The sequence below is a fragment of the Rhea pennata genome, chromosome 1 (assembly GCF_028389875.1).
Source record: "Rhea pennata isolate bPtePen1 chromosome 1, bPtePen1.pri, whole genome shotgun sequence".
NCBI lineage: Eukaryota > Metazoa > Chordata > Aves > Rheiformes > Rheidae > Rhea > Rhea pennata.
The window spans coordinates 52,062,139-52,077,260 of NC_084663.1; the positions used below are offsets into that span (position 1 = coordinate 52,062,139).

General features: G+C 36.2%; 1 protein-coding gene across 2 annotated transcripts in view; it reads right to left on the reverse strand.

Moving 5' to 3' along the window:
* Positions 1-14,737, reverse strand: part of ANKS1B (ankyrin repeat and sterile alpha motif domain containing 1B) — a 432,952-nt gene extending 418,215 nt beyond the window's left edge. For both annotated transcript variants that reach the window (XM_062585768.1, XM_062585759.1), the window contains exon 1: positions 14,604-14,737. In XM_062585768.1, the coding sequence (XP_062441752.1) occupies positions 14,604-14,737 (134 nt within the window). The remainder of the gene's footprint in view (positions 1-14,603) is intronic.
* Between the last annotated feature and the right edge of the window lie 385 nt (positions 14,738-15,122).

Below are 15,122 nucleotides of genomic sequence, written 5' to 3' on the forward strand. Positions count from 1 at the left end.
ATTTTACTGCCTAAGAATATGATTTGTTGCACTTCATGGCTTTGTCACACACTCAGGCACACCTACCAACATGGACTTCTACCTCTTGAGAAAAAAAAAAAAAAAAAAAAAAAAAAAAGAGTGGGAAAGATGACACACAGCTTCAATGACATTGTATAATTTGAGAAATATATGCCACTGGGGAAATGAACTTGCTCTTTTCACTGAAGTACAGATCTACCAAATGGGCATATATCTACATAACTATATCTGTATTTATTTACATATTTTTCAAGACTATGCTTGAATTTATTTGCAAAGTTTCTTCAGTATGTTTTCTTTTGCTTGCACTATTTTCTGCAAGATGGGAGAATATCTAGCCCTATCTCATAAGCATTTATAAGTAACATCACTACTTAAACAGAAGAAGGTGAAGATAAAGTGAACACTTCAATTACTTAGAGAAACTGTAAAAGATTTAAGCTGCAGGTGAAAATTCTAATGTATTGAGAAATTGATAGGCTCGCTGACTACTGATTAACAGGGAAACACATAAAGGCAACTTGGTAGTGTTCCAAATGGAAAAGAGAACCTAACGATCAAAGTGATAACAGAATTTGATATGTGTATTATTTAGCACAAACGAGAGTAATAACACTGTCTCTTTAGTGTATCCAGTTACACTGTGTCATTAACATGTTCAGTGTCCAGTTACTGAATACATTTCTAATTTCAGTTAGTCAAATATATTTTCTTTACTTGGAACAAAGACCTACTTATCACTTTTAACAGAAGTTGGAATGAGTCTACATTCAAAAAAATACTACAGAAAGTTTCCCATAGGAATAGGAGGCATATAAAGTAAAAGGTTACTGAGCAACAAAAAGAGCAGAAAATAAGTATAATTGAAATGTGAATTAAAGTTTAAGTGTGGTAGTGTGCTAAGTATGATGACAGATTAAGTCTGAGAACCAGTTTCAAGGGATGAAGGGCTAGCTTCTTTTCAGGTATAGAAATTACTACTGAGAGCAGATGCTTATTGTCTCAAAGAATCTGTCCCAAAAAATGTCAAATAATCACTTCAATATGGCGGAAAAAACTCAGATACTGTATTATATCCTAGCCTCAACAGAGCAATTTAATAGCAAATTATGAGAGGGATTATATTTCAGATGAGACATTAAAGTCAGGTTATTATTTTCTTTTCTGAAATTTTTCAGTGTAGGTTTACAAATCACTAGTCTTATTCTAATGTGTGTGTTTGTAGTTTTTTTCCAACACTTTCATATCTGGCTAAAAATTCTTTGTGCTATGTCTATTAAAACTAAACTGAAAATACTTTCAGAAACAAAATAATTCTTCATAAACTAATCAAAAACATTTTGTAAATCAATCTCAAATGAAGAACAAGTATTTAAATGTTCATGTTATTGCCGAGTTCTGTATGTTTCTTTGTACAAAAATGAGCCCTAATAAGAGTCACAGAGGGTAAAGAAATGTGTCATCAAAACCATAATGGATCTGCCTGTAATGATCTGAATATAAAATTGCATATGATTAGAAGAATGCAGAGCCACGCTAAAAGGGACAGGACAGTCCCTTTAGCTGCTCTGCTAAATCTACCCTCACTTAAATTGTTCCTGACAATTCCCTATGCGAGTGTCAATCCAACGGCTTGAAAGGCAGCATCTGCTTTGTAGTTACAGTGAAATAAATCAATCCCTTGAGGAGTTTCTTACACTTCATAGGTGGCTCATCTCATGTGCGTTAAGTGTGGTAGCACAATGGCTGGTTGTCTAGAATGAATTTAGTACGTGGATTGTTTTCCATGAAAGTGAGAATGAAAATTCCCAAACATCCATATTAGCTCAAGATTCTTTTCAGGAACGTAACAGATTGTCCGTTTTACTAAAATGTCTTTCCTCTCAGGACGATCTCAGCTGTATTCTAGACTTTTCCAAGAATCCCAGAAGACTGCTAGAATACATGCAACACGATGGCTGCCGAAGCCACTGACAGCACCACAGCATCTCACAAGTCAAGTGAAACTTTGAGAGATGCCCACTATGAAATGACCTTCTGGAAAAAATGGTTCTCAATTCCTCTTTAGAGTTTAAAGAGAACTTACCCAGAACTGGTGACATCTTGTGTCATTTAAGAAAGTCATATTTTGAAAGGAAATTTGGGTAAAGGGTTACTACGAACTGAAGACTAGCCAAAGCATTGTACTGACTTTCAAGAATGTCTAGACACTTTGGCTCCATCCTGTAAAGAGTAGGCCTGAGACCAGCTGTCTCATTATCTCCTGAGTTTCTTTAACCCAAGAATACATTTAAACAGAAATACCACAAAGGGACTCAGCTCCTTCCCTCTGTCTTTTTTTCAGAGCTGGTGGTTTCGATTTTGGCATTTTCCCAACTAGCTATTGCAGATTCATTCACATACACTATAGATCTGTTGAGCAAAGATCAGACAATATCTTTTTCTTGTCTCTCTCCAAATAAATTTACTTGCCATTTCTTAGTCTTTATCAGTCTTAGAGTAAGGTCCTGAAAGTGAACCTCTAATTCTCTGCCCATGAAACAATTTTGTCTCAATTCCCAAATCAGTCCCATCTCCCTGCTCTTATCACTTTTGGCCACCACTGAGTCTGTTATTCAGGCTTCCAAATTAATTTTGCCCTAAATTCTCCTTTTCTATGCCTTTGTGAAATCTAGTGCCTCTTCCATTCTCTAAAAGCATTAATTTAGGTCTCTTTCAATTTCTTCCATACTGGTCTCCCTGGCCTTAGAATGGGCATCTGCAGCAAGGTCCTCTTTTTCCCCCTTTCAAGGCTGGCAGAACAAACCTCAGGGTTCTTCACTCTTTATCTTTTTCCCCTCAAGCTGGAGGTCACAGTGAAAGAAAGGAGGGGGGGGTTATTACAAAATGGAGCAAAAAGAAGAAATTCTATGAAAACAATACTGAGTTCCTGAGGGAAAGGGGAAAAAAAGCTCTGACTGTCTCTTACAGCTATCCTAACTAGCTGATGTACCCCTTGGGGGCTGTGTACTGAGACAGGCAACCTAACAAAGGGGATGTTCCCTCAACTGTTTACTAGATAGACATTTCTTAGTAACCTCACTTTCTTTTCTCAAAACTTATTTTCTGGGCCTGTGCCTCAGTATAACCAGGTGAGCTTTAAAGCAAGAGCAGGAGAAGTAAATATTATAACACTTCATTTAGTGACAAAAACCATTATATATATATATTATATACATACATACATATATATACACACACACACACACATACATATACATATATATATATATATATATACACAGGAAACCCACCAAAAGATTTCTATTGCTGTTGTTCCTTTTCTGATGTTTTCACCCATACTACTCTTAGATGGTTGTGGAACACTTAAATGATTCCTACAGCAAGAGTAACCTTGTTGTAACTGCTGCTAAGTGTCTAGGTCTCCTGAGCTCTTGAATAACCCCAAGTTAGATCTCAGATGTGAAGAGACTATGTAATTAATGTCAACTCGAAGTCTATTTTGCAAGTTAGCAACACATTTTTCCATCATACAACCCTTACCAAGACAAAGATCAAGTGTCTGAGTATCCATCAAAGTTAAAAGTCACTCCACATTTTAAAACGGACTAGATTTTGCTTAGCCATGAGACTAACGATCTAACATTGTGTGAGAAACATTACAAAAAATTCAACCAACTAAAACTTATTCCTAAACACTAACTGAAGAAGTCATTGGTCTAGTTTTAGTCAGTGAGTCAAAGATTCTACATGTGATTGTATTGTCTCTTGTTGAATATGTCTGATACATAATGAAAATAAAATGTTCTCATTCCAGCATATCTGAGTCTTTTTTCTCACAAGTTAATATCTTAATATTTCTAATATTGAATGAATTTTTGCATTTTGTTGCCTGCAGCCTTTTAATTTTATAAGTTCTCAGATCTCTCAGCAAAAATTTACTTGTGTTTAACTATTATCTTGCACTGCATTAGACGTAAAAGGAAATATCTATTAAAATATACAAAAATACATATTCCATCCTTTAAAAAGTCAGCATAAATTATGTTGTCCATATAATAATCATCTGAAGTGTCAAATAATCAGTCATTTTGGCATGATTTTTAATTTGTTCATTTAAAAGAATGGTAAAATTATGGAAGATGAGTTAACTCTCACTTTCCTAATATGATTACCTTATTTTAATAATAGTACTATATTAAAAAAAAAAAGATTGAAGTATCTTCAAAAATACCACAACATACTTCCATCTCAATAATAAAATTTCGGCACTGCTATCTTGGAATGGGGAAACAAACACTGCAAACTAAACTATTAGTCTTTAGGGGCACCTCATTAAACAATGGCTTGTTAAATGGAAAAGCAGATAGAAATATATATTAGACAGAAAAGCATATTAAAAAAATTACTGAGGTTGCAAAGTCAAGAACTGAAACACTAATATATCTTAGGAAAAAAGTGCCTCTTACACATATCCCTCTTACACATATATTTTAGCCTTAATTACAGGAGTCTGTATTATTTTCCCCTGCGCAACAAACAACACCAGTCTTGGAATGGTTAAGGGTCTATAATGGGGATGACTTTTAAGAACTGTTTTATTTTTGTAAATCAAAGGAGTTAGAAAGTTCACTTGTATTTACAAAATTAGTTAAATGAGTGAAGGAAGTAGTTTAATGTTGCACACCAGAAATAATTTTCTATCTGTGCCTGTTCTCCAGGAACAAGCCATTGAACGTCTGAACAGATCTTTCACAAACACTCAGTAACAGTGATCCCCCCCCCCCCAGACAATCAAAGTACCCACAGTTACAAGAAAAATTATGTCTGAACATATAAAATGCTACATAATGTATAAAGATTTCCACATAGTACTTCATTAAGATATGAAATCCTTGCTGTGAGAAGTTATGAATGCTAAAAATTTGCATTGCTTCAAAGATCAATTGAGCAAATTCATGTAAGAAAAATCCACTGCAGCTCTTAAATACAAAGACAATACATCTGGCTCAGAAAGCTGCTGTAAATTGTTGGAAGCTACAAGAATATGCTGGAGGAAGTATTACTATATGCTTGCTCTGGTGTTTATACTCTTACCAAGACACCAGCTTTTAGCATCTTAACTTCCAGCCACTACTGGACACAGAATATTGAGCTAGATAAACCTTTATTCTGAGACAGTACAGCTATTCCTATGTTTTTACACTACTGACATTAATATTGTGAAAATTGAGCTCCTAGTACTCTTCAGTTGGAAAGTCAAAATTAAGGTGAGAAGTATCCACTGATCTTTCTGTGCTTCAGTTACCATCTGTAAACTGTAGATATCAACACCCTTCCTCAGTCACAGAAGTACTGTGAAAATAAACTCATTAAAGTTGTGAAGCAGTCAGATACTATAGTGACAAACACCACAGAAAAGCCCAGGAGAAAAATTAATCATTCTTTTTCTAGAGCAGAGTTTGAATAGTGTACAATAAATAAGGCTCAGGGCTAAACACTGAATTGTAAGGAGAAAAAAATATTGAATAATTGCTTATTCAATGAGAATTGTTTATCCTGGGCCATGACTGAGGCAAAGACCTTGTGGAAAAGAGTGTGTGACCATGTCCTTAAAAAAATATAGTGCCTACATTCCTGGGTCTAAATAAAAACTGTGCAGACAACCTCATTTTTACCAATAATAACTTCTGAATGATTGGCTTTCTATGATGATAACATTCTTTTAACACAGTTTTAGACATGTAAAATTTTCTTGACCTTAAAAAAAGGAGACTAAAACTCCACAAATTCCACCATGTGGTGTCATATCGGTAACACTTTACTAGATGAATTAAGACATCTATATCCATCACAACAACCTCCTCCACTTAAACTGATGGAGTGACTGATGGCACTTTGTTAACCTCTATTTATTTGAGCACTGAAAGAAAATGGACAGTTTGCCAATAGATTTCACGAATATTTGTTAACAGCAGAGAAATATGGAAATTTCAGGCTCTGAATTAAAAGTATATTTCAGTGGATATATAGTCCATCTTCATTTTGCTGAATGCAACTCCTTTTGCTCTGTATTTTGTCTCTTAAAAGTGCCTATTCTACACATCCACCAGTGCTACCCTCCTTAGCCAACCGGCCTCAATTCTAATATTCATTTCCTTTACCAGCTATTTCTAGCATGCTAACCTTCTCAGATGTTACATACAGTCTGCCTGCCCAATCAGTCCAAGTACCCGTAATTCAAGTCTCTCTCCCTCTCTCTCTCTCTCTCTCTCTCTCTCTACTTGTTTCCCTTTCAACCTATTTTCTAGCTACATCTCACCCAGAACACATGCCTAGTCAATTCTCTTCCAGGCGCTGTTTCCTGCTTATGTCATGACTGAAATGCTTCTGAAATCAACATCTATGCAGTCTACATGAAAGTTAAAAAAAAAAAAAAAAGAAGAAAAAAAAAGAGAGAGAGAGGAAAAAAATGGCAAATAACAGATTTGTAAAGTATATTGTAAATAAAATATGTAAATGTTATTTCTACATTTGGTATACTTGGTTCTCTGAAATGATACTTGCGTGCATTATGTGAGAAGATCCATGGATAGATCATTAGATCACTTGGTTATACAAGATACTGCTCTTCAATGAACGTGCACAAAGCAGGAAGGGAAGTAATTGGAAATTACTTATGAGTATAATCTGACAAATTAGCTATACAGATGACAAGGAGGATATGGAAGTGGATAAATAATTACTTAAGAAAAATGAAAACTAAAAGTAAGCGTAAATTATGTTATTTAAGAAACCTTACCATTAACCTATTTCTGATCCAGGGGTCAAACTGCTAATATTAATGTATTGGGTTTTTTTAAACTGAAAAGATAACCTAAATACACAGTTACTACTCATCGCTAGTGACATCTAAAGACAGAAAACAATGTCTCTCACAAGTCAGCAAGTAAACATAAAGGACATTAAATTCACAGTTAACTTTCAAAATTACCAGTAGCAGACACACTGGAACATTACATCACAAAGGTTTGAAATTCAGGCCATGTTCAGTGGAAAAATATCCATTCCAAAAATATTCACAATTCTGATTTATAAGACTCCTCTTTTTTCCCCTTTTCCAAAAGGCATTTCGTTACTGCACACTTCACAGACTCACAGAATGGTTGAGGTTGGAAGAGACCTCAGAAGATCATCTAGTCCAACCCGCTGCTCAAGCAGGGTCACCTAGAGCGTGTAAGACAGGGCTGCATCCACGAGGGTTTTGAGTATCTCCAGAGAAGGAGACTCCACAACCTCTCTGCGCAACCTGTGCCAGTGCTCTGTCACTCGCACAGCGAAGAAATTCCTCCTCATATTCAGGTGGAACTTTCTGTGGTTCAGTTTGTGCCCACTGCCTCTAGTCCTGTTGCACGGGACTATTAAAAAGAGTTTAGCCCCATCCCTTTGACACCCTCGCTTCAAATATTTATAGACATTGATAAAATCCCTCCTCAGTCTTCTCTTCTCCAGTTTAAACGGGCCCAGCTCTCAGAACCATTCCTCAGAGGGCACATGCTCCAGTCCTCTGACCATCTTTGTAGCCCCTTTGTAGTATCTATTTGGGGTGAGATGAATCTCTCTCTAGGCTTCTATAACTGTATTGACTAGATCTCCATCGACTATAATGGGAATTTGGGCACACTTCAGACACTTCAACACCTATAGAGAAACAGTTATCATTTGATGTCTTAAACTGGAACCAATTTTCTTTTTTTTTTAGAAAATGTGTATGCAATAGATAGGAAATAGTGTAAAATGATTTTAATAAAAGCACAACCTCATAGAATTAAATTTCACCAAATCTTTGCTATAGTAGATAGATATACGTTACTAGAAATTCACAGAGGTTAAATTAGGTACAGAAGAGTTTTAATATTATTTCTTAAAAGCAAAACGAACATATTGAAAATATTGTCAATAGAAAGAAGTAATTAAAAAGAAATAAAAGTCTTCACATAAAGGCTATAAAGTTCAAACAAAATGTATTCCCTCCTTTTCAAAAGGATCTATGTACATGAAGATGTCATAACAACAGGCAGGAATTTATACTGTTCATTATACCTCATGTATTTAACACAAAAAGTTGTCAAAATATTTTATCCTGAAATAATAAAAATGGTTAGGATGTGTACTCTGATTGGAAGTGGCCAGGAGAGAAATCCCATGGCAGAAGGGAATTCCCCAGCCGTGGAACGCTGGTACCAGTCCTCCCCCCAGGGAAAGCAGGCTAAGCTTGCTGAAGGAAAAGGAGTGTAACTGCACGCTACACTGTATTGTCTCTTAGGGATTATGTACCAGTAGCATAAATTAAAGTAGCTTGTAGGATGCCTCAACTAGTGCCCATAGAAATTACCTAGCACTTTAACCTGTTCCTTAATGGTTCTATCCATGACATAAAGCTCAAACTGAGGCAAAGAGGAGAATCTGGTTGGAGACTTTTAAAAACAATGATTTGTTCTTCTTGATCAATAGTGTATTGACTGTGAAAATGCTTGTCTGGAAAGCATCTGTATTTGCTCATCATAACATTTCTAACCTTGACAAGTCACAAGATAACATCTTTAAAAATACATCAGTCTTCATTTTTCTATTTCACTTCTACTCCCCTTTTAGCTTCTGCTGTAACACCACCACTTAGAACCAGAGATATCATACATCAGCTTTAAAGAGGTAGAAAGCAGCATTAATTCTATTGGATCTCCAAATGACTAAAGTCATCAATGTCAGACAGGAAAGAAAACAAGGTGATGATCACAATGTATCTATATGGTCCATTGCAGAGTTAGAAATTACTTATCTTCTAAAGAATCCTTGTAAGCTACAGATAATTCCATTGTTTTGCTCTTTTTCCTTACCTTCTCTTCAACCTTTTTGTAAAATTTCTCATTTTAGTCTTCCCTGACTCCATCAGTAACTCCATCAGTCCCCCCAGCACTGCTACATTACATATCTTGATTCTTTCTATTGGCAGATATCATGACTGAAAAAGATTTTACACCAGATCTTGCTGACCGTTATCTACATTTGTTCTAACAGACTTCAGAAAATTCATAGAATGTAAACTTGAAGTACATTCAGGAAACAAGATCTGGCATGAGGAGAAGGCAGAGTTTATCTGCAGAGATCGACTACAGAGCTGCAAATCCAGGGTCATGTTGAGCTCCTAGGGAATATTTATTACTCAAACGTCCTGAATTTGTCTTATCCTTAATAACATAATTTCTACCAGATGTCCTGAAAACTGATCATGTTGCTACCTATACATACTGTAAATATTTCAAACTTGTGAAGAAATCTAAGGAACTTAGTAGATAGAAACTTGTCTAAACTTTGACTGAAAGCATTTATCAGAAATAAGAATAAAAATAAGTCTAAGAAAGATATAAAATACAAAGTGAAGGTTAAGTTTCAAAAGAAGCCCACATATTTGAAAGGGTAAACATGCAGAATGAAGACATCAATCAACTATCACTAATACTGAAGAGCATGTACTAAGTGCTGAAGTAATCATTAATTTCCATTTCACACTAATGGACAAAAGGAAGAAAATGAAATTTATGTTCCCAAAAGACTTAAACTTCCTACTTTGTCAGGATGATGAAAGTGATTTGGGAATCTGGGAATGCGGGTGGCTGTTTGGGACATCAGTACAAAAACCTGAATGTATTAATTAAAAGTAGTGCAACTAAAATTAGAATTAAGCATAGACTAATTGGATACCCTGTTGACCTACATGTAACAAATCCTTGCCAGTCTCTTATTTGTGTTGATTGTCTGAAACAAATAGCTTGTAACACAGAAACATGGGACTAAAAGTGATCTCAGAAGTGTAGGAGAACTTCAACCTAAGAAAGTTTGTTTCTCTTTTTTCAAACAATGCAATTTGTAACAAAAAACAGAAATAGTATCTTTATTGATATTGGGATTCATTATTACTTCAAATAAAAAGTGAAAAAAACTTTGTTAAAATTTTAACCAAAGCTTCATATAATATTTTACTACTTTAAATACTTTCTGCTCTACAAACTCTTTTTAATTGTGATCAGATTTTACACTGGAAGCTGAAAGAATCATGGGGCTTCCATGCACAAGCATAGAAGTAAATCCGTGTAGTTTTCAGTGTGCACTGAGGCCATAGGGCTAAACTGTGGCTTTGCTGCGAGCAAGACGCTGCTTGGAGAAACAGATGAGGAAACAGATTGTGACTCACAGACTGACAATCTGCTTGCTAGGTTTCTTATACTTTAGAGGAGAAATATCACGGGCCAGCCCTATACATGGTGTGGCTGCACTAAGTAACAATAAGCAAGAATGGAGCCATTCCCTGCCACAGTTTGCCAAGTGTGGAAGGGCAAAACAGCTCCATGCAGGCTGCTCCGCCCTCCCATGCTGTGTAATAGAAGTAGCCAACAAAGAGCAAAGCGGGGCCAACTCACCCTTCCCTATTACTCTGTGCCAGTTCACATAGTAATTCACATTCTGCCCCTTAGTAATGTCAAAAACCCAAAGTAGTTTTAAAATGCAGTTAAAGTTACAAAAAGACTAAAAGTTAGCATTTTAATAAAAACTACCCATTTTTCTTTATGCTGCAATATATAAGTAAGGCAAAAAGAGTTGTATGTGACTGCCTACTGCAAAATGATAGAAGGTCTCTGAGATTTATGAAAACCTTTAAAGCTATTTTTACTAAAACACTTTCAAAGAAACTAAGCCTGTCTCTATCCATTAAAGCAAATTGGTTATCCACATATACATAACATAGTTCTATTGGGCAATCAAATTAAAAGATAAGGAAAAATACTGTTTTTGTTAGAAGCAATTTACATTTTCTTATATTATTGTATATTTTAAATTATTTAATGTATATTTAAGGGCTTGGGACACAGGAATGGAATGATATATTCTGTTAGGCGAAGCATGGGATTTTGCACCCAATTTTTCTGGTTTATGCTGCAATAATACAAAAAAAACAATAAAATCATTTAAAAATCAGTAAAAGTTTTCCTCTGTTCTTTGCAATCTATCACAGTCATAAAGTATTCCTTTTTTTTTTTTTGCCAAATTCTGAAACACAGCTAGTATACTAATGTGTGACAATTCCAAGAAGTACAATCCCAAGAAGAAACAGAGAAAAGAAATTTAACTTACAGTCTGCCTTCTGAGATATCTCAGAATATGCTAGTCTCACAGTTACAGAACAGATCCCAGATCTGCCATGAACTGCTGTTCCTCTTGGAGTCAGTAGCCTACTCTCAGGTATGCAGTGCAACTTTAGATGCTACTTTATCCCACCTGGGCTCTAGCTCCCGAAGGCATGGGTACATCTTTAAGTCCCCACAGGAATCTGTACTTGTACACGTGCTTTAAATAGCCTTCCTAAACAGTGGTGTTGTCCAGAACTGTGGTCATAATTCAACATGATTCAACGACTTTTAAGCGAAAAGTCAGCCCTTTAAAAAACAGATAATTTACTATGTAATTAACATCAGTGAAAATGTTCAACTATTAAATAACCATACAAAGAGTTGCCCTGTTATTTCCCCAAGTGCTGTAAAATATCCTAAGAGTTAGAAGAAAAAAAATATATAAAAATGGAAATAGAAGATCAGAGTTCATATAGAGTTTGTTCCTTGTTTCAGAATACAATCAATGTGCATTTGTCAATTCATGAATATTAAATTTTATTTACAAGGTAGATAATTACTGCACAAGCAAATATCAAAAGACAAAGAAATGCATCAAGGTTCAGCCATATGAGCTGAGTTGTGTCCAGCCCTTATGCGGCTACTCAGAGAAAGAACTGAAGGGAGTGTGCTGTTACTTAGACCAACACGGTACATACAGTATTAGCCCACCTGTACACTGAAAGACTTGAACTTTTTCAGTCTAATGCTAGGAACAGCATTGCCAAAAGGAACTGAAATAGCAACATGGGCTCTTCTTATTACAACAGGACAGGCACAGTGCTGGGGAACCACTTTGGGAATTGAGCAAAATTATGATCAGTGAAACACCAGGAGACACTATCAAGAATAATGTCTCCTAGAGACCCCAAAAGCATGATGAAACTCTGCAATGGCTTTAAAGACTGGCACTTCTATAAAGACATTATTACAGCCCACAATATATTCACTCTATAAAAAGAAGAAAACTATGCCCCTCTATTTTTTCTATAGCTTGCTCTTCATTATACCTGTCAAAACTAGTTTTCAGTCTAATAAATTACATGCAAAAAATGTATAAAGCTATTTCAATTAGTTTTCTATCAAAAAATCTTCAGATTCCCCCATCATCAAGTTCACACTTTTATACAGTAAAATTATAGTTCTTCTTCGCTATTGGCAGTAAGTGTTGTTTTCCTAAACAGGCTTAAGATGTTGGTAAGACTCCCTTTCAAAACCCTTTCGTTGTTTCCATGTGCTCTGTACGAAGATAGCATCCAATCCTTTTGGCTTAATTTTGCATGTCATTCTGGATGTAATCCATTATACCCATAATTATCAACATCAGTTAAATCATATAACTTCTTCACACAAAGGTATGGTAAGATACCTAGCACATGCAATTCTTTCTTGAAAATACTTCCTGAAAGGGATAGTAGTTTCTATCTTGAGTATTCCTAGTAAAATCAATGCAATTATCAAGATCCCCTTTGAAAAGTATTATGCAAAATTATATTAGATTGTGAATGTTTATGTATCAGTCCATTATTGAATTCTTTCTAAATGTATTAAAATAACTTTTTAAATTAGAAAAATTTTAGCAGCTGAATGTTAAATTCTTAATTTAAATTTTTGAAGTTACCTTTACAGAAGCTATAAACGTTCTTTATAACATAAGAAAGAAATACTGTAAATAAAACAGAGCACGTTTTCCTTTTCTCTTATTTACGCTAAGTGTCCTCACAGGAAAAGAATATACTTGAGTTTACAATGCGAAATACTTAAATTCTCAATAGCAAACAACAACTGTCATGACCCATCTGTATGCACAAAACACGTGGTGAATGAGTTCTGTATACATGAAGTAAAACATTTCTGTTCAATAAAAAGGAAAAACATAAGCAAATACACTCCCTCCGGATAGACAGCATCTGTGATACACAACATGAAAGTATCAGTGCACAAATATAGCACAGCCACTAACTAGCTCTAAATCAAGTCATTGCACAAAGCATTCAATAGAATTGGGATTATAAATTCCATTCTTACCAAAAACAGATACCTCTTTTTTAAATAAGTAAGATTTATCTTTTAAATCTGACCGGTTATTTGACTTAAATTCTTTCTAAGCAGACTATTCAAGTACAAAATGCAGTGGTACAAAATGCAGTTGCACAGTGTATTTTGATTTTGGTCATTGGGCTGGTAATTAAATAATAGTTCAACAGCTAATTGAACTGGGACATCATAGAACTTTGGTAAACTCTGAATACCTGGACTGTTGTTATTTACAGTGCTAAAAACACCTTTAAAATAAAAAGGCTTTAGAGTTCAAATAGGTATAATTTTGATAATTATACTAAATTTACTCCTACAGGGAATAGTAGAAATAATAAATTATAGTGACTACGAGGTAATGGCAAAACCATCTCAAATGCGTTTTCATTTAAGCAATTTCCATTTCTCTATGCCTTTTCTTTCTCTCCCCACCCCCCAAAAAAAAAAATCTAGTTCGAGGTCAATAGTGTTCCAGTTCATTTTGTTTTCTTTGGCTATGCCTACCGTAGTGTTTAACACTGGCACTAGGCTGTGTGCTGCAGATCTTCTCTGTTTGAATAATATCAAATGTCATAAATGCTTGTGATAATAATCTTACTTATAGCATGATGAAACTTAACATCAAAGCCCTGCTGCAGATTGCCTGAGATATGACTAATGCCTAAAGTTGAGTCCTTTCACCCAACATGGCCAGTAACCCAGTTTCACTCCACTAAATCCAGGTACCTTTAAAGTAATGCTGCTATTACCTAACCTGCTCTATAAGTTTTACACATCCTCTGTCTTGATGTCCTCTCATAAAAAGATTCTCATTCTTTGTTTTATAGACTCATTACTATGGCATGCTTAATTTCTTCTGCAAGTGAGGGTAGCAACTACGGGTGAGGGTGTGGGGTGAAGCTATGTCTTTTTACACAGAATTTCAAGCATGCAATAGCTTTTCTGTGGTTAACACCTCCATCAGAGATTGAAAGTAGATATTTGAAGATGAAATATCACAGGAAAGGTGAGAATGATTAATATAGTGTACATTTTAGCCCAGGAATGAAAATACAAGTTCTGCACCAGAGCTAGTAATATAGAATGAACAAGTACCTACTGTCGCATTGAAGGCACGAAATTCAGTATTACTATATTAATAAAATGACTGCCTGTGACTTTAAACACAGGCACACTTGTACTTGGCTAGAGAGTGAACGATTTATTGTTACGGTGAGGAATACAGGAATGGAAATTAAGACGAGAGGGATGATGAGGATGATGATGATAAAAAAGAGGAGGTTAATATCCCCAGCATCTGATGGGGAATGATGTCCCTACCTCAGCAAGCTGGATAAGGGAATAGCTCCAGATCCACTGCCCAGGATCCCTCCTTTCCTCCCAGACAGGAGTTTCTCCACCAGAGCCACATTCCCAGTGCGAGCAGCTTCCAGCAGTTCCTGGTCCTTCCCCATGGTCAGTAACCAAGCAGCCCCCTCGCACGCCCCGCCACACACCAGGGGAGCCGCGCTCCGGGCCACCGCCACCCCCTCTCTCCACAGAAGGGCCTCCTCTCCCCCCAAAACCCTGCCTCGGAGCAGAGATTCCTGCAGTCCCTTCCACACCAGCAGGAGCAGCAGCAGGAGGGAGGAGGAGAATCACCTCCTCCTAGTTTCAGTAGATCATTTCTGGGTGGAGTGTGGAAGAGAAGAGGGCGGGGGGAGGGGGAACGAGGCCAATCAAGGACCTCCCCCCACACACACTCCCATGCACACACCCCAAATCCCAGCCTCCAGCCCCCGCGCCTGTAGCTCGGGGGGCGGCGGCGCAACGACCCGCTCGGAAGCAGGGCGGGAAGGA